Source organism: Xiphias gladius, chromosome 5, assembly GCF_016859285.1.
Source record: "Xiphias gladius isolate SHS-SW01 ecotype Sanya breed wild chromosome 5, ASM1685928v1, whole genome shotgun sequence".
NCBI classification, from domain to species: domain Eukaryota; kingdom Metazoa; phylum Chordata; class Actinopteri; order Istiophoriformes; family Xiphiidae; genus Xiphias; species Xiphias gladius.
Genome location: NC_053404.1, coordinates 13,956,823 through 13,976,460, shown reverse-complemented (window position 1 = coordinate 13,976,460; position 19,638 = coordinate 13,956,823). Strand labels below are relative to the sequence as shown.

The window sequence follows — 19,638 nt, the reverse complement described above, 5'->3', positions numbered from 1 at the left end:
GATATTCTAAATTCTGCACTTAAAATTCAGGGGTGCCAATAATTTCAACCTTGACAGTACATGTTTGTGAGCCATTTTTAAAGACTTTGGTAGGAACCAAGGGCTTGGGGCTCTAGGCCACAGACAGGGTAAGGAAGTCAGAAAGTATTGAGAGATGGGCAAACACTGTTGTTTTCATGTCATTTGTTCAATTAGAAAATGTAGAAAAACTTCAGGCTTATCCTTTAATGACTTTGCTGATTAAGACAAGCAATCTAGAGAAGAGAAAAACTTGTTTTTTTAATCGAAAAAATAAATTATTTTCGGTAACATGTTGCAGTCCAAATTTTGCAGTGATTACCTAAAAATAAAAGGATAAATTTGTCATTGCTGCTAAATGTATGAATGAAAAGCTTGATCATTTCTAAATTAATTAAGCGTCAACCAGCGACTCAACCAAATGAACATGTACATTACATTTTGTTGAAAATGTGAGTACAACACAAATTAAAGCCCAGTGAGAAATATTTCCACATAAGAAAAATCACCGATATTATAGCCATTGTTTAACTCAACACTTGCTACTGTGCGTGGTGGTCTAAGTGTCTGTCATCACTCACTCAGCAGGAGTGAAGAGCGAAACTCAGATTTGAGATTATCTGATTAAGGTAAACGGCTCGTCCATTGATACCTATTGTACTGTGAAGTTATCGGAGCAAAGCCTAACTTTTGTGAAGAGTGATGGAGGCTGGCCGGCCCGTGACTCCCTGTGCATTTTTAGTCCAGTCATTACATTTCATTGCATCAGACCCTGAAAAGTAAATGGCTGCAAAATGAAATGCCTAATTTGGGTTTGGAGACAAGAAATGCTGTTTTCTCAACCTCACATGTACTGCAGTGCTGGTTCCTGTTAAGTGTATAGGTTTAAATTAGTATCGCCGTTTTATACTTTATCATTATCTTATCTTTAACAGTCTGAGTGAGTTCACAGTTGTTATAGAACATACATTCAAAACTCAGTCTGTAGTGCAGAAAATAGCACTACAACATGTGCTCTTTCTTGAGAAAGAAACCACCCACATTATGATACCAACTGTCACCTCATTTAACATAATCCATAATGCTTAAAGATACAATCTCTACCTGACCAAATGCCAAAAAAATTTGGCTCTAATGAGTTACTATGTCTTTGCTTGGAATGAAACTGATACGACTCCAAATATAGCCTGCCAGTGTTCTGAAATATTCAGCATGTGGGTGTGTGTGTATGTGTGTGCGTAATCGTTTGTGGCTTCAGTGCAGCCGGAGCAGGTCACAGAGTAACTGTCCTGGACAACAAGTGCTGTTTGTTGTCTGCTTTGACAGAGCCAGTAGTGAAGAGCTGGGACTCCATTCAGGAAGCTCCCTGGTGATATTGTGTGTGTGCGTGTGACACAGCAGCCGTTTGAGAAGCCTGACTGTGTGCGCGTTGTCCGTTCTGGTCAGTGACTGACCCTGGATTTTATCCTGCCAGATTAATTGTCGGATTCCACGTCATTTGGGATTTACTGTTCAAAACAAGCAGGATGTGGCAGACAAGAAAGTGTGGGAATATGGTGCAAGTGATTATGCAATGTGCTAAAAGGAAAAAAATTACAGTTTTATTTTTCTTCTAACACATTTCCTGGATGATATTACTCCTGCCACAGAGATAGCAGAGTGATGAAGCAGAACATTTGCCTTTTTTTATGGTTTTTAATTATCAAGGCAGCAAAATGAGATTGGAGTGAGCTGATGAGGGAAACAAATATTGGAAACGTCTCACATAAATCAAAATTCCTCTGGTCGCCATGATCATGCAGGTCAATCCTGGACTGGTTTCAAGCAAGGAAAATGCACTAATGCAGTAAAAATAAAGGTTTTTATCAAAGCCTCACTTCTGATTTTGAATTACATTTGTGTCCAATTACTTATTAAAGCGAAAGTCCAGATTATCTTGATGATCATTTAATTTCATGACTGCTGGCTGGGAGGTCTGTCATTCAGTGGGGTTCATGCATGTCACTGTTGCTCATTAGAGGGTGATGCAGGAAGGTGACCTTTTCTCCCACAGAGCACTGGGTGTAGCAGGAAGCTGTGGTCCCTCTGTCCTCCAGGCACCCTGTGGTTTAGTGGGATGGGTGCTGGGGGAAATGACTGGGCCTTGACCTCCAAACATCCATGCCCTCCTGCTGTGATATCCCATGGACATCTGTGTGTCCCACGTGTGTGTACACAGTACACCACAGCCTGATTTTCTTGTGTGGACATAACATATGTCATATGAACTCCAATCAAAACGGAAATTAGTTAAATATTCAGAATTTTCCTCTCTGTTTAGAGTTCAAAAAAAGCATCACTGACCTGCACAGGCTGGCAAAAACCCCTCTCAAAGTTAATGGAAACTGGAAAGCTTCTGACTCATGAGGGGGATTTGTCACTGATGTCATCACCACATGGTTAGTGGCGACTCTTGTGCAAAAACAACTGAGAGAAAATGTGTTTTCGTTCAGCCTCTGTAATCTGATGAGCAGCTGTTGAACTGTTGTTTTCAGGCACTTTTTACACAGCTGTAAGTGGACATTTCTAACTGTGCATGTACACTGTCAGCTATATGATGATAACTGTTTTATTATCATCAAGCATTGCATAAAGGAGCGATGATACTGATAAATGACACAGTTTTTACTGTAGAGCCATTACCCTCCCAAATTTTTAAGTGTCATGCTTTTATTCCAAAATGGATAACATGTGCAAAATACATGTATGTGTATACAATGTTATTGGCTTTTGGCTCAACAAAAGTGCAAAGACAGCTTCTACAGCACTCATAAAGGGACTCACACATGCACATTATTATATATATATGTTGCTATTTAAATACTTTTAAAATGTGTCTTTTGCAGGCACCATAGCCAAACTCTTGATTTACCCCTGATATTTGGTGGGATTTGTTATCGGTAGCACACCAGGCATTTTACAGTTTCGGTAATGCATACAGGGATGTCGATAGTACAAGGGTACCCGCCCTGTAGTAAACCAACCTCACTCCACGCAGATAAGAAAATATCACATGTTTTAAGTCGCAAAATGATTTGAAAATCGGGTCTTCTTAGGCTACATAATAAACCTCTTGATAACAGAGTTGACGTGCACTCACTACATAATATTGTGAATGCAGTGGCTGAGGGCTCTAGCTCTTGATGTGTTCTCGTCAGCTGAACAATGGAGGTTTTCCGTCGATACTCGGACTTGCTATTGCAGTCCGGAGCACGTATCCTCTCTGCACCGAGGGCTGCAGATCACATTGGCACCGAGCAACGTAAACAATCTACGGCTGCACCAACACAGATGGAACCCAAAATTCATGCCTTTAAGAATTGAAATAACAACGGCGTATGACCATTACAATTTCTGTTTGCCTTACCTTTATCTTGACTTGAAGAAATGCTCTCCTCCTCTTTCGGATTTGCAACCTGTGTTATTATGGACGTGTTGTCCATGGAAACGAGATGTTATGCACCTTCGGCTACACCGTTTTATTCCTTGGTAGACATTACCAAGTGTACTACAGTCCCCTGGCTGTGCACAGGCGAGAGAGTCCGCTGTTTGCAGCATTAAAATCCCATTTTATTCGAAGCGTGCGGTCCCATTCCCCGGAGCTTACAGACAAGACGAAATGTCAGTGAGAGAAAGCGGCCACAGCGTTGTCCAACATCTGAGGTGACAGTCCGATGTGGAGGAGACAAACAAAGCGTCACTCCTGCATTGAAGTCGTGTGTGTCCGCTATGGTTGTTGCAGGCAGCATAGCCCCCGCCTTCTGCTGCTGTCTTGCTGCTGCTGCTGCTGCTGCTGCTACTGTACGCTTCTATCCACACACTACAATATCAACTGCGTGATACGGTTACAGTGTTTGCCCAGAGATGGCGACCGTCCTCCTGCCACAGAGATAGCAGAGTGATGAAGCAGAAAATTTGCCTTTTTTTATGGTTTTTAATTATCAAGGCAGCAAAATGAGATTGGAGTGAGCTGATGAGGGAAACAAATATTGGAAACGTCTCACATAAATCAAAATTCCTCTGGTCGCCATGATCATGCAGGTCAATCCTGGACTGGTTTCAAGCAAGGAAAATGCACTAATGCAGTAAAAATAAAGGTTTTTATCAAAGCCTCACTTCTGATTTTGAATTACATTTGTGTCCAATTACTTATTAAAGCGAAAGTCCAGATTATCTTGATGATCATTTAATTTCATGACTGCTGGCTGGGAGGTCTGTCATTCAGTGGGGTTCATGCATGTCACTGTTGCTCAGCAGAGGGTGATGCAGGAAGGTGACCTTTTCTCCCACAGAGCACTGGGTGTAGCAGGAAGCTGTGGTCCCTCTGTCCTCCAGGCACCCTGTGGTTTAGTGGGATGGGTGCTGGGGGAAATGACTGGGCCTTGACCTCCAAACATCCATGCCCTCCTGCTGTGATATCCCATGGACATCTGTGTGTCCCACGTGTGTGTACACAGTACACCACAGCCTGATTTTCTTGTGTGGACATAACATATGTCATATGAACTCCAATCAAAATGGAAATTAGTTAAATATTCAGAATTTTCCTCTCTGTTTAGAGTTCAAAAAAAGCATCACTGACCTGCACAGGCTGGCAAAAACCCCTCTCGAAGTTAATGGAAACTGGAAAGCTTCTGACTCATGAGGGGGATTTGTCACCGATGTCATCACCACATGGTTAGTGGCGACTCTTGTGCAAAAACAACTGAGAGAAAATGTGTTTTCGTTCAGCCTCTGTAATCTGATGAGCAGCTGTTGAACTGTTGTTTTCAGGCACTTTTTACACAGCTGTAAGTGGACATTTCTAACTGTGCATGTACACTGTCAGCTATATGATGATAACTGTTTTATTATCATCAAGCATTGCATAAAGGAGCCGATGATACTGATAAATGACACAGTTTTTACTGTAGAGCCACTACCCTCCCAAATTTTTGCTTAAGTGTCATGCTTTTATTCCAAAATGGATAACATGTGCAAAATACATGTATGTGTATACAATGTTATTACTGGCTTTTGGCTCAACAAAAGTGCAAAGACAGCTTCTACAGCACTCATAAAGGGACTCACACATGCACAATTATTATATATGTTGCTATTTAAATACTTTTAAAAATGTGTCTTTTGCAGGCACCATAGCCAAACTCTTGATTTACCCCTGATATTTGGTGGGATTTGTTATCGGTAGCACACCAGGCATTTTACAGTTTCGGTAATGCATACAGGGATGTCGATAGTACAAGGGTACCCGCCCCCTGTAGTAAACCAACCTCACTCCACGCAGATAAGAAAATATCACATGTTTTAAGTCGCAAAATGATTTGAAAATCGGGTCTTCTTAGGCTACATAATAAACCTCTTGATAACAGAGTTGACGTGCACTCACTACATAATATTGTGAATGCAGTGGCTGAGGGCTCTAGCTCTTGATGTGTTCTCGTCAGCTGAACAATGGAGGTTTTCCGTCGATACTCGGACTTGCTATTGCAGTCCGGAGCACGTATCCTCTCTGCACCGAGGGCTGCAGATCACATTGGCACCGAGCAACGTAAACAATCTACGGCTGCACCAACACAGATGGAACCCAAAATTCATGCCTTTAAGAATTGAAATAACAACGGCGTATGACCATTACAATTTCTGTTTGCCTTACCTTTATCTTGACTTGAAGAAATGCTCTCCTCCTCTTTCGGATTTGCAACCTGTGTTATTATGGACGTGTTGTCCATGGAAACGAGATGTTATGCACCTTCGGCTACACCGTTTTATTCCTTGGTAGACATTACCAAGTGTACTACAGTCCCCTGGCTGTGCACAGGCGAGAGAGTCCGCTGTTTGCAGCATTAAAATCCCATTTTATTCGAAGCGTGCGGTCCCATTCCCCGGAGCTTACAGACAAGACGAAATGTCAGTGAGAGAAAGCGGCCACAGCGTTGTCCAACATCTGAGGTGACAGTCCGATGTGGAGGAGACAAACAAAGCGTCACTCCTGCATTGAAGTCGTGTGTGTCCGCTATGGTTGTTGCAGGCAGCATAGCCCCCGCCTTCTGCTGCTGTCTTGCTGCTGCTGCTGCTGCTGCTGCTGCTACTGTACGCTTCTATCCACACACTACAATATCAACTGCGTGATACGGTTACAGTGTTTGCCCAGAGATGGCGACCGTCCTCCTGCCACAGAGTTGTGCCAGCTCACTACAACAACACGCCTTCAGCATTTCTATTATCCTTCTCAGTCCAGGCTGAAAAACCTCTCAGTCCGCCCACCACTCACTGTCTGTTGGCATTCTTTCTTATCCTTATAAACCCGGGGGGAAACATTTCATACACAGCTTAAAGCCTCAGGACAGACTTAACAAAAGTAGTTAAAAACAGAATTGAGAATATGTTTGCGGATGCTTCCAAATATACATGGCACGAAAAATATTGCAAAAATATTGCAAATATTTGGCACATATTTTCTTCCAGTGTTTTCAATATTTTATTTTTTATCAGCACTGAGTTCCAAGAGTCCAAGGTCCACTAGTGCACCATCATCCACACTAACCAATTGTGTAAAATGTTTTTTCCCCCCACATTTTCTCGTATATTTAACTTCTAAAAGTATTTATAATGGAATAAATAGCAATGATCTCCCCTATTACTTAAATGCTTTTTCAAAGCCTTTTTAACAATGCCAGCACTGTAATTCTGGTGGAGATATAACAAATATTTCTGGCTTAAAAAGGTCAAATTGAACGATTTTGACCCAAAAAATATTTGAACCAGGCTTTAGAAATTCACCATGTAAAATGTATGAGCAACTAGAGAATGTAATCTCCCCATCAGGATGTTATACCCTAAAATTCCATTTACATAGCATTTAGGATATGACAGCGGTTTCCTCAATGGTATCTATGACATCTGGAAGGAGATTGTTTTTTTTTTTGTTATGGTTTGTCTGCATTGTAATGTATATATGTACAAACACATTACTAGCCAGCTTCTTTGGAATTTGAAACACATCTTTAATCATATCCCAAAAACACAAAATAAAAATATCTTAAAGTAAAAAGAAAGAAAAGATCTTTTTTTTTAAAACGAGTATTCCAGTGATTAAGTATCGCATGCCCATAACATCTGGGGACTCACAAGATATTGTTACCATTTTCTAATAAGTCACCATTTATAAGGGTTTTAAAATTTGTAACTAATGACTTTATTAATGTTGATAAAAATAACTTTGGGGTTACTGAGTTTTCTGATGTTTCTCTTTTTGCATGACCACATTTTTTTTAGCTCTTTAATTTGTAAGTAAGGTTGATGATTGTAAAAACTCTTTATAAATTAGTTATTAATATTCATAACTGCAGACTTGATAGTTTATTAGAAAATGAGAAAACAACAGGATTATAGAGAATTTATAAATTAATTACCAACAACCTGGTAATGCAAACCCTGCCTTCTAACCTACCTATAAAGCATTAGTAATTATTCATTAACCATCAATAAAGCCCTTACTTATTACTTGTAAACTCTTTCTAAAGGGTGCCTCTTATTGAAAGTTGTACCGTCATATTTTAAAAAAAATAATGGTCAAAAGCTTTGCGGCAGAAAACTCCAAAATTGCTTAATCCTACATTTCCCATGATGCAGTTCATGGATTACCCCTTCAATCTATTGTTTACATCATGAAGACCATCCCCGTCCTTTGATCTAATATCCTCCTGTGCATCAGAGACCTACAGCCTCCACATGCACTGATAAACAAACATTATTCATGCTTTTTCAGCCTCAATGGACTGTAGAATAACAGCAAGGGAGTTAAAGTGGTTTTCTGGTCTGTTAGCAGCGGTGACGTGTCTGAGTGTTCTACCAACTTCACCTTCGCTATCACTTTAATGAAGGTGAGGCCTACTCAGCCTTAAATAACCCCACCTGAGAGACAAGTGTATGTTGGCATATGTACGGGTGATAAACAGCAGTATGTTGTAAGTGCAGGCTGCTCATAATTATTATGTAATCTCCCATCCGACATGATGCTCTAAGTGTGGGTTAGTGCCTCTGTCCTGATGTTTACAATAATACGTACAACCGACACCACAACAGAGGTCTCTTAGCCACTTTGCACAATCACAATCTCTTATCAGCATTTGACTTTAAATCTCAGGTTACATTGTTTGTGAAGACTGCACGACCACTTGAAATCTGATGTCACAGAGGAAGTGTGTAACCCCAGCTTGGTTTCTGTACATAGATAAGATTAATAATTCTTCAAAGGAAAAGAAGAGGAAGTGGAAAGAAAAATAGATTGAGAGCTTTATAGCAAAAATGTATGTTTCAGAAAAAGTTGATTATTTGTGCAAGGAAGTGATCGATCAGTGTTTGGTAAGTGTAGAGAGTTTAGCATCATTAATAACAATAATCAGATCATAATCAGATGCATGGTCTTAAAAACCATAATGGTACTACTTTCTTCATCTTTATAAAGAGGGTTAGAAATTGTAATTAATGGCTTTATCAGTGGTTAATAAATAATTTAATGATTTTTAGATAAGTTAAAGGAATTTATTAATAGGAAACAACATTTGGGGTTGTAAAAAAAACCTCGTGAATAAATTGTTTTTGGTAATAATAAATGGTCCAGATGGGTCAATAAGAGGATCCCCTTGAGGAATGTAAAGCTGCTATAGTCAAATATTTTTGTATAATATTTTTTTCCATCAGTTCTACACGGCAATTCAGCTCATTGTTTAGATTTTTTGCCCCCCTACTTTATTGTTTTGACTCATTCTCACTGCTCTTATAGCATCGTTTTGAGCTGCAGGAGGCAGCTACTTTCAACAAAAAGGTTAAAAACTGACTGTCTACTCTACATGACGAGCATCAAATCGCAGACAGACAAGGTTTGTTACTAGCTGATGAAGATAATATTTTGAAGCTTAAGAGCTAAATATTTTAAGGCTTAAACGTATATTTACACCTCATTCACTGTCACAATCTCTTTCAATTATCGAGTTGAAGAGCTCCCTCAGATCAACCCTTAGTACAAAATAAATAGTAAAATGCTGTAATTGGACATTTACCGCTGATGTTTTTGTGGGATTTGTTTCTACACAAATAAACAGTCATTAGGTTGCCTGTGGCGCCACCTTGTGGAATACACCTTTGATCTCAACTGCTAGAGGCCATTTTTAATAGAGCTTATTTTAAAAGTGGACACGTAGAAAGATTAGGTAACCTACACTCAGTTGTGATTTTATTAGGTACACAAAACTAAAACTGCTACAGCTAATCCAACAATTCAATACAATACAATTCAACAGCACCACAAAGTAGAGCCTTCAAAATGATCATACAGTTCAGTCCACACCTCTCTAAAACAGTTTCAACACAAACTGAACATTATAACCTTCACAAAGGTAGTATTTATTGCTGGACTGTTGCATCAGACTGCAAAAGTTTTAGCTAGGTGTACCTAATAAACTTGCAATTGAGTGTATTGACCTATCCTGTGTATTTTACTCAGAGGCCTACTTTGAAATATGTATTTATAATCACCATAATAATTTAAAGTTAAATCATAAATTCATCTGTTTTCCATTTAATTATTCTAATTCTTTAGATGTAAATGGCCTATACACATAACTATACATAATGTGTATAATGCTTCCTCAAACAGTGGCTCACTGTTTTTTTTTATACAGCAGAGAACACTGCATTTTCTGAATCTAAGCACCTTTACTACTGAGTAAAATATCAGAAAATGTGCACGTTACCAGATTTTGGACATTTTGACATTTGTCCAAAAGGATAATTGGATCAATGGAATTTGTCCCAGAGTGAGTTAAACTGATCGAGTCAACAATCCAACATGATCACCTGGGCTCCAGGCTGTTTATCGTCAAGCAGCACACAAACCAACTCTGACATGCTGGTTTCAACAGAGCAGAAACTGACTGTAAAGACCTTAAGAAACCAGCCATCATCAATCTAATGTCAGCAAATCTTTCTATCATTAAGGGGGTATTATAAAGGCTCCAGTATCGCTGGACTCTGGAGGAACAAAGAGGACCTGAAAAAATGCACCTGACCCTTTATTCCCCACCAGGCTTCTTAAGAAGGGTTTATGTGCTACACAGTTTTAGAAGAAAGTAGTACAGAAAGGCTACTGCATGGTTTTCTGAGCTTTGAAAAGGAAATTTATAATTGAAAAAAACTTGCAGAATGACTGTTGAAATACAGTTGAAATTGAGGGTATCAAACATATTATTATAAACACTGAATTGCAGCGGTAGATAGTGTGTAGAGTACTTCACCTGCAAGGTGCAAAGCGAAAGCAGAGTTAAAGAGTTACAACGCCTTGTAGTATTAGTAACAACATTACTGTCTTGACCCTGGCTGCAAACCAAAATGTGTTGGTCTGACAATATGACAGGTGTTCTTAATACTACAAGTATCGCTGGACTTTTGACCCTTAAACAGTTACTGAAGTACAAGCAGAGTTCACTGTGTCTTGATTACTGCACACTCCAGTGTTCTTGTGGTGTTCATTCACCTAATAAACGGATCTGTGTTCATCACAGGGAGAGTGTTTGTTTCTTCTTGTCTCTAGTATAATCACTGTTTTAAGAAAGGCAGCTGTCTGCTTAAGACTACATCCTGTACTTAAACTGACACTGAACAAAACTGGATTCAAGATATGAGATAAGATAAGAAAAATAGACATGACAAGTCAAAACTAAGTCATAATTATTGGGTAATAAGTGAAAACTGAAAAAAGCTAAATTAGTACAGGAGGTTTTTTAGTCAAAATAATGAGAAGCTAAGTCATAATTCTGAGCTAGTAAGTCTAAAATTTCATTTGATTTGATTCGTTCTCATAATTTTTCTTTTTATTTTATTCTTTATAAACATGATGTCTCATTATTTTTGATTTACCACAAATGTAGGTTCCAGAGTTGGGTTTTTGTTACTTTTAACATTTGATGTATTTTTGTTTCTTTTCCAGACATATATCGGATTTCATATAACTGAAAAAAAAAACCAAATGGACGTAATAGCCATACGTTTTTTAGAAATGTATATGTTGCCTTGTTTTTGTTTTTATTTTGTTTTGTTTTTTTGGCTTAGGTTTACAATCGTTGCGAATCTTCCGCTACGTCGCCAAGTGCCTGTCGCTTGTAGCGAAAGTGCTTACCGGGAGCGGAAGCAGCGTTTACTTGTTTTCAGAGATTTCATCATTCTCCTCTTCTCGCATTACGGTGGTCCATGCTTCTTCGTAGCGCAGCATCAGCACTGCTGAGGACCAGCACTGAGATTTCCTCCTTCTGTCCGGTGTCCACTGTCCGGTTTGTTCAGCAGTCGCTCCGCTACCCGCCCAAAAACAGGCCGTTTTCAAAGTCGGTCTGCTTGTGTAAGAAGAAAAAAAAAAGCTTGTGGCTGCAGCTGGCGGAAGGACAAACCATGGACGGCAATATCGAGGAGATTCTCGCCCCTTTGAGGCTTGCAGTGAAAGAACAGGTAACGCTCACTTATATCACACTCTCATCTGTTATGAACTGAGTTGCTTTGCTTGGGATTAAATATGTTTTTTATTGCCTGATACTCAGTCACATACAGCCTGATAGCTTGCCAAGCTAATCGGCTAACTGACCCGCTTTCACAGCTGTCAATGAATGAGAATTGCTATTGCTTGCTAGCTAGCTGCTAACGCTAGCTGACAGTCATGTTTGCGCCCTTTGCCACGTTTCAGTGTGCTGCTGCTGCTGTTGCAGACATTTGTGAGCAGGGTGGGGTTAAGAAAGGAGGCCAAGTTAATGTTGCGAACAGAAAAATCCCACAATCAGCTGATGGCTTTGTAAACATGCCCAGACTTGAGTTGTGTAGTTGTAGTTGGCTCAGGGATTTTCTGCGTGGAATACTCAAGCCCCCTCTCTGTTTTAGGGGGATCTGGTTCGCCAAATGAAACAGGAAGGTGCCCCTGATGTGGATATTACTAAAGCTGTGGCTGAACTGAAAGCAAGGAAGAGGACTCTGGAGGCCAAGGTAAGTCATTAAAATGCAGTTTAACTGTGAATTTGAATCCGCTTAATAAAATCTGGATGCAGGCTTCTTAGGGAATAAAAATCATTACAAATTCTCTGACAAGGCTTGCATCATTTGTTGGAAAATAAAAGACGTGAAATATTACTTACAATTGTAAGTGCATTTTCACCACATTTGTTAACTCTCCCTCAAATAACCAGACTGTTCTGCAGATACTGATACACTTTTCTTCAAAATTTGGGAAGTGTGCCCACGCTTAAGTTCACTTGTACCAATCCACCATGTTGACACGCAGACAGGGAGTGCTGGCTCAAGATGCAGGTGTTTGACATCATGGTGGATTCGATTAGATGGTGTTTTCAATTTTGGACATTACCAATATGCTTTTTTCCAAACATGGAAACTATTCCAAAATTATATGTGACTATATAATCTAAGCTCTAAAATCTACTTACTAGCTCATATCATGTGACCAAGGTTCCACGCACAGGTCATATAATAATACCTGAACAAGCTCCATTTGTTTAATTAAAACCATGCGGGTGCGGTTGAAAGCTGTGAAAGTTAGTATGAAGAGCTTTGAGGTGAGATTTTATTTTATTTTTTTTTAAATTTTGCAATAATGTTCTCAAAGGTCAAGAATGAATTTCTACACTCACTCTTTTCTAAAACTGGTCCTGATCATGGAACTCAACTATATCTTAAACTCTTGTTTCTTTGTACCTTGACACCATTATGGTCTATGTAAGAAAGATTGTTGTAAATATAATTTAAATTTCAGGAACTGGCATTAGAACCCAAAGATGACATCGTGGACAGAACCAAGATGGAGGATACACTCAAGAGGCGATTCTTCTATGACCAGGCCTTTGCGATCTATGGAGGTAAGATTGAGACAGCTAGTGGTGGGAATTAAGGTTTTGGTTGGTGCATACACGACTGCGCACGTAATCTTTAAGCATTCTCACCATGCAGTAATTCTTCTCAGGTGTGAGTGGCCTGTATGACTTTGGCCCTGTGGGCTGTGCCCTGAAGAACAACATTCTGCAGGCCTGGCGGCAGCACTTCATCCAGGAGGAGCAGATCCTGGAGATCGACTGCACCATGCTGACCCCCGAACCTGTTCTCAAGTATGTGCACTTAAATACTCTCTGTCTGCCGATTATATGTTTGTTTTTGTCACCATAAGATGTGTAAGAATTAAACTAACAGTGATTTCCTTTCATATCATATCTTCTATGGGTGCTAAACAGCTTTTGGTCATTATTTATGTATGAACTGAGTGCCTGGTGGTTCCTAGAGTCAGCTCCAAAGTGCTGAACTGTGGGTTTTTATTAACAGGCGCATATTGATTCTGCAGTTTTATGCATGGAAACTGTCACCATAGCAGCCTTCCATAGCCCGGTTGCAGATACATTGTTGAATGTATCACAAATATTGATACTTTTTTTTTTTTTTTTTTTTTGATGCTGCATCTGATTCATTTTTTTGTGCATTATTATTTCACCAGGACGTCAGGACATGTGGACAAATTCGCTGACTACATGGTGAAAGATGTCAAGAACGGTGAATGCTTCAGGGCTGACCACCTCCTCAAAGGTAAGCCTTTTGTACATCTGCCTGTATGTCTCTTTGATTATATTTAGAGACCTGGCTTCCACTGCTGTGTAAACTAAAGATTAGTCATCCTAAAAGTACCTGCACCTGAGGTCTTTGTAAGTTTTTCATCTTTATTATTCATCAGATTCTGCAGAGGGAGGCATGGACATGGTCCAAACTTGTACTCACAGTGGCTGCTGCTTGTTGGCCAGTTTCTGAGTATCACTGTTGTGCCCGAGGGTGAATGGAAGTGGCTGGACCAGCAGAAATCACACAGGGCTTTCATAGCAATACAAGTTGCTAGGATGACAGAGGCTAGAGCTGTGCCAAAAAGCTGGCAGAAAATTTTCAGATAAAGGGATGTCAGTCTTTGAAAGACTTAGTGACAAATTGGCCCAGATGCTAAAAGAAATCATCTAATGAAACTTTAAAATATTATGTAATACCTGAGATATGTCAAATGACATTTTGACATTACCACTCGATCTATAAAGATGTGCATTGCCATTTTCTCCACTTCTGCCCAGGTCAATGTGAAAATAATGTTAAGTTCTTTTAATGGACTTGTATCAATAATAAGTCACACTGTGTCAAGTGTTATCACAGCTGTTTGTGAAAGTATTGGTTTTTATGTTTGTGTCCTACAGCCCATCTCCAGAAGCTGATGTCTGATAAAAAGTGTACGGCAGAGAAAAAGGCTGAGATGGAGGAAGTCATCACTCAGGTCAGTGGTAACTGAGTGAAAATGCTTTTTGTTTCAGGGGTTATGTGTAAAAGCTGTTACTTACAAAACTATAGATGATTCATTTTATTGTTTTTGTTTAACATCCATTTCAGATGGACAACTACACCCAGCAAGAACTGACAGATCTGTTTGTGAAATACAACGTCAAGTCGCCCACCACAGGAAATGACCTCACACCTCCAATTTCCTTCAACCTGATGTTTCAGACGTCCATTGGTCCAGGGGGGAATATGACAGGGTAAAATGCAACATAAAAATTTTCTGTAAATGTTTTCAAATTTGTATCATTGAGTTATTTTAACGTCAATATTGATCCGCAGCTATCTGAGGCCAGAAACAGCTCAGGGAATCTTCCTCAACTTCAAGCGTCTTTTGGAGTTTAACCAGGGAAAACTGCCCTTTGCTGCTGCTCAGATAGGAAACTCCTTCAGGAATGAAATCTCTCCTCGCTCTGGACTCATCCGTGTTAGGTGAGCATTACTCTGGCTCAACTACCATTTTACACATTTTGTCTTCTCTATTTGAAGAGAAGGTTTTGAGAGATTGAAAAGGAATAGAACCACTCTACATATCCACACAGAGAGTTCACCATGGCTGAGATTGAGCACTTTGTGGACCCCACTGAGAAGGTCCACCCTAAATTCTCCAATGTAGCTGACCTGGACATCATGTTATACTCCTCTAAGGCCCAGACCAGCGGACAGTCTGCACAAATCATGAGGCTGGGAGTTGCTGTGGAGCAGGTATGAAGCACTATAAGAACACTAATATTTGGACCAAGTAAATTTTAAATTAGAGATGACTATTGGTGCTTTCAGATTGCAGATTTTTTATAAATATCATCAGAGTAATATGGATATGTAACAAAGCTTGTAGAGTGATTCACTCTCATTTCACTCCGTAACATAAGCTCAAAAAATTGCTTCTTAATTCTGTTGCGTTCAGAAGATTACAAATTTACACTTTATGAATCTCATTGAATGTGATCTACAAAAGAGGTTTAAGCAAATAAAAGATTTGACAAAAAGTAGTCTTAACTTAAAGTGCATTATTTTGTCACACTGCTGTTTCCGAGGTCAAGATTATTCATTTTTTCTTACCTCCTGTCTCATGCAGGGAGTGATCAATAACTCCGTCCTGGGATATTTCATCGGGAGGATCTACCTCTACCTTACTAAAGTGGGTATTGCCAAAGACAAGCTGCGTTTCCGACAGCACATGGACAATGAGATGGCTCACTACGCCTGTGACTGCTGGGACGCCGAAGCCAAAACCTCCTATGTATGTTCCATTGCAGTTTTTTCCTTATGGCTTTTCAGGGAGTCCGCATACTGTTCCTCAGAGTAATGTTTTGTCCCTTGCAGGGCTGGATCGAGATTGTGGGGTGTGCCGACAGGTCTTGCTATGACCTGAAATGCCATGCACGAGCCACAAAGGTCCCTCTGGTTGCTGAGAAGCCACTTAAAGAACCCATATCCTTAAACTGCAGCCTTTAACACTGCAAAAAATCCCAAAAAACCTTTGTGCCATCAAACACCAAGAAATTCTTAAGTACTCAGCTGCCTAGCTATTCTTCAGTCATTCTCCTTAATTTCTCCACACAAAGTTGTCAATGTCGTCCAGTTTGAGCCCAACAAGGGAGCCATTGGGAAGGCGTATAAGAAGGATGCCAAGATAGTCATGGAATATCTGTCTTTGTGTGACGAATGCTTCATTACAGAACAGGAGCAGCTACTTAATGAGACTGGGTGAGTGCTGTTAATGTAAGGCAGTCGGGGGAATAAGGGAACCTGATGATGACATTATGGTTTTGTAATTTCCAAAATCTTTGTATCTTTGTTTTTACTCAACAGAGAGTTCACCATCGAGACAGAGGGCAAGACGTTCAAACTCACAAAGGACATGGTCAGTGTGAAAAGATTCCAGAAGACCTTGCACGGTAAGATTCATGCGTTAAAGATGTGAGCAAGAGTATGTTGGGAAACTGAGAGTGACAACTTAAGTAACACACAAACTTCTGTCTGTCTTTGTTGTCCACAGTGGAGGAAGTTATTCCAAATGTAATTGAGCCCTCCTTTGGCATTGGTAGGATTATGTACACCATCTTTGAACACACATTCCACGTCAGAGAAGGTGATGAACAAAGAACGGTGAGCAGATCATGTTGATCAACAGTACCGAGTAACATTGTATACTGGGAGTGGGGGATATGATTTATTTAATGATATTGACATTACTGTCCTTGAAATGCCATCTAGCCTTGTTGAATTTGCTGTTACTTGTAGTATTGTCCTCCTACATTCTTATTGTTGTATCTATGTTCTTACCATTCATTAAACACCGTTTTCTATTCTGCTGGGCATACTGTCTGAGCTGTGGTGAAGTACATTCCTACATCGCGATGACTAGGGCTATTCATATTACAGATTTGGGATTCAGAGAGTTTTCTCAAGCAAGTTAAACATTAAGAACTAATTTAACACTTATGTGCAATGTCACAAATCTGCAGCTGCTTCACAGTAAAAGCCTTACAGAGCTGCCGATAGTTACTGTTCCAGTTAACACCATTTTACGATTTTAAATGTAGTTTTAATGGCACTGTATTTGAGAGCTTGTTTCTTTCATAACAACAATGTGAAAGCCCTTTATTAGCAAACAGAATGCATTTAATTTTTTATTATCTGAATAAACTGACAAATAAACCAGGTGGTAGGTTCAAATATTTTGTTAGAATCAGAGTGTGATGTGTGCTTTGTGTTTACTTATGTTGCTAGCTCTGACAGCATTACTGAAATTGAAATAGTTCACAACTGGCACATAGTCTTCAATGAATCAAACCATACAAAGTAGGTGAAAGCTGGGAAATATTGCCAAGTATTGATTAAAAACTTGGTAATGTCACCAAATCCTAAAACAGTTTGCCTGTATCAGCCACTCCTTTTTTGTTGCATTTTTCATGCCAAGCAGTAATTTAAGTTTGCTGGATCACTGTAATGAACATTTGTTTTCTTTTCGACAGTACTTTAGCTTCCCTGCTACTGTAGCTCCATACAAATGTTCCGTCCTGCCTTTGAGTCAAAACCAGGAATTTGTGCCCTTCGTGAAGGAATTATGTAAGTGCCCACATAATGATATTGTATATGTTCTATTTTTGTCTGAAGAGGAGAAATAGTATGCTCTACAGTCTTGGTTAACTTTTCTTTTTCGTTTTCTCCTTCTCCCTCATAGCTGAGGCAATGACCAAGAATAGTGTCTCTCACAAGGTGGACGACTCCTCAGGATCAATCGGGAGGCGCTATGCCAGGACAGATGAGATCGGAGTGGCGTTTGGCATCACCATCGACTTCGACACAGTGAACAAGACGCCTCATACAGCCACTCTGAGAGACAGAGACTCAATGAGGCAGATCAGGGCTGAGGTACAGCAACAGTTCTCTTGATTAATTTAAAAAAAAAAAAAAAAAAAATTATTATAATTTTTTTAATGTTCAGCTTATACTTTTTACATCAGTTACACTTGCAACTAAATCAATCATTCCCTACGAGCACTTCACTATGGACTGATGTAGTGTATGAAGTCACTTTTACATGTGTAGAGAGTGCTCTTCATTAAGAGGAATTATATAAATACCTGATGGCTTTTGCCACTCTTGGCCTTAAGCTGGAAAAATCGATCACGATGGACCCCACGATGTGGGGTTAATTGTAAATGCAAAACATCCTCATCACATCAAAAATGTGTTTTTCAAATTTATGTGTGTAAAAACTGTTTCGAGTTACAAGACAAACCAAAATAATTTAGGGACAAAGTGAATGTAGCAAAGGTTTACGGTGTGGCAAGCCCTCCACGCCATTGCACAGACACAGGTTGAGTGGACAGGTTAAGGGTTTATTGGGTGGAATGAGACTGAGCCTAACACTGTCTCTACGAAGGAGGCATTTATGCTTTTTTTTGTCAGTCCATTTCACACAGGTCTACATGAAAAGATACACTTTTATTTTAATCAATACAGCTGTACACAGGTTGCGCAATGGCTTGTGTTTAACTCAGGCTTTATGTACGTAACCAAGACCTGAAGCATCTTTTTAGGCTTTAAGTCCATCTTCCTCTGTTTTACTTATTTAACTACAGTGATTGTATGTTGGGGTCAGAGTGCTGCTAAAACAATGGTCACTAAACAGTTGTACTGCTGATGCAGGCATTCTGCTTTGTCTATGAATCCTGTTTAGAAAAGTGTAACAGGCAACACACTCCAGGACGTACATTTAAAAACGTCTGCACCTATTATTATTTTCTGTGCAAGTCTGCATACAGGTGGCATAATGACATGCGTTGTCACCTCAAGGTACGCCACAGCGCCATGTCGCAACGTCAATGCATGTCAGTGGTCCAGAAAAGTGGCAATTTTTTTCACATTTGCAGCCAGTATTGAGACATTGCGGCTACTGTACCCTGACTTTTTTCTTTCTGTATGGCGCATCCAATTGTGCCATGGCGATCAGATGAGGAGGTGCTAACCAATGTAGTCAGTGTGTTTACACATATTCCCATTTTCTCTGTAATTCTTTTGAAAATTTAATAGCATTTAACACAATTAAGTAAACACTGTCCTCTCTCCTCAGGTCAGTGAGTTACCTGTAATTGTTCGGGATTTGGCCAACGGCACAATGACCTGGGCAGAAGTGGAGAGCAAGTACCCCATCTTTGAAGGACAAGAAACCAGCAAGAAGGACACAGTTGAAGAGTAAAGCTCACTTGTCTGCCGGTCACTCCATGAAAATCCACAGACTTGTTGCATATGCATCGCCAGGAAGAATATATTGCAACTGTATTGTGATAAGCTTTAGTGGTGCACCGAGCCCTCCTTGTGTTCTACACCACTGCAATCACTAAATATGTCATGTATTCATCATATCTAACAGTTGTGGAAAAGCTTGCACAGGACTGTTGTCTCTTTGATGAGCAGCATTTCATCCATGTATGACCATGTCAAAATGTTTTAAAAGGGAGAAAATGTAATCAGGTTGTTGGAGTCGTCAGTGGAAGGAGGCTTCCACCATTCCAGTTTTCAGGCAGAGTGGATTAAAATATTTAACAATATAAATAAAAACAGCCAGCACTTACTGGACACGGGCATAAAACTTTAATGTTTTCTATGAAGTTGTCAAACTTACAATCAGATTGATGTACAACCATTAATGTCCAGCGGTAC

The 19,638-nt window shown here is 39.7% G+C and overlaps 2 protein-coding genes and 1 non-coding gene across 4 annotated transcripts in view; 2 read left to right on the top strand and 1 right to left on the bottom strand.

Annotated features, from left to right (window-relative positions):
- ctdspla (CTD (carboxy-terminal domain, RNA polymerase II, polypeptide A) small phosphatase-like a) overlaps positions 1-3,833 on the bottom strand; it is a 34,893-nt gene extending 31,060 nt beyond the window's left edge. For both annotated transcript variants that reach the window (XM_040127379.1, XM_040127380.1), the window contains exon 1: positions 3,425-3,833. In XM_040127379.1, the coding sequence (XP_039983313.1) occupies positions 3,425-3,500 (76 nt within the window). In that variant the 5' untranslated portion in view covers positions 3,501-3,833. The remainder of the gene's footprint in view (positions 1-3,424) is intronic.
- Positions 3,834-11,251: 7,418 nt separating this feature from the next.
- Positions 11,252-19,562, top strand: LOC120789976 (glycine--tRNA ligase-like). Its single transcript, XM_040127204.1, has 17 exons — positions 11,252-11,556; positions 11,980-12,081; positions 12,863-12,965; positions 13,070-13,211; positions 13,592-13,680; positions 14,328-14,404; positions 14,518-14,663; positions 14,746-14,895; positions 15,006-15,168; positions 15,542-15,706; positions 15,790-15,897; positions 16,028-16,173; positions 16,279-16,364; positions 16,466-16,575; positions 17,445-17,538; positions 17,654-17,844; positions 19,049-19,562. The coding sequence occupies exons 1-17, from the start codon at positions 11,305-11,307 to the stop codon at positions 19,172-19,174; spliced, it is 2,250 nt and encodes a 749-aa protein (XP_039983138.1). The 5' UTR covers positions 11,252-11,304; the 3' UTR covers positions 19,175-19,562.
- On the top strand, positions 13,366-13,500 carry LOC120790265. Its single transcript, XR_005707524.1, has one exon. It is a non-coding gene; the product is annotated as a small nucleolar RNA SNORA84 (small nucleolar RNA).
- Positions 19,563-19,638: the final 76 nt, after the last annotated feature.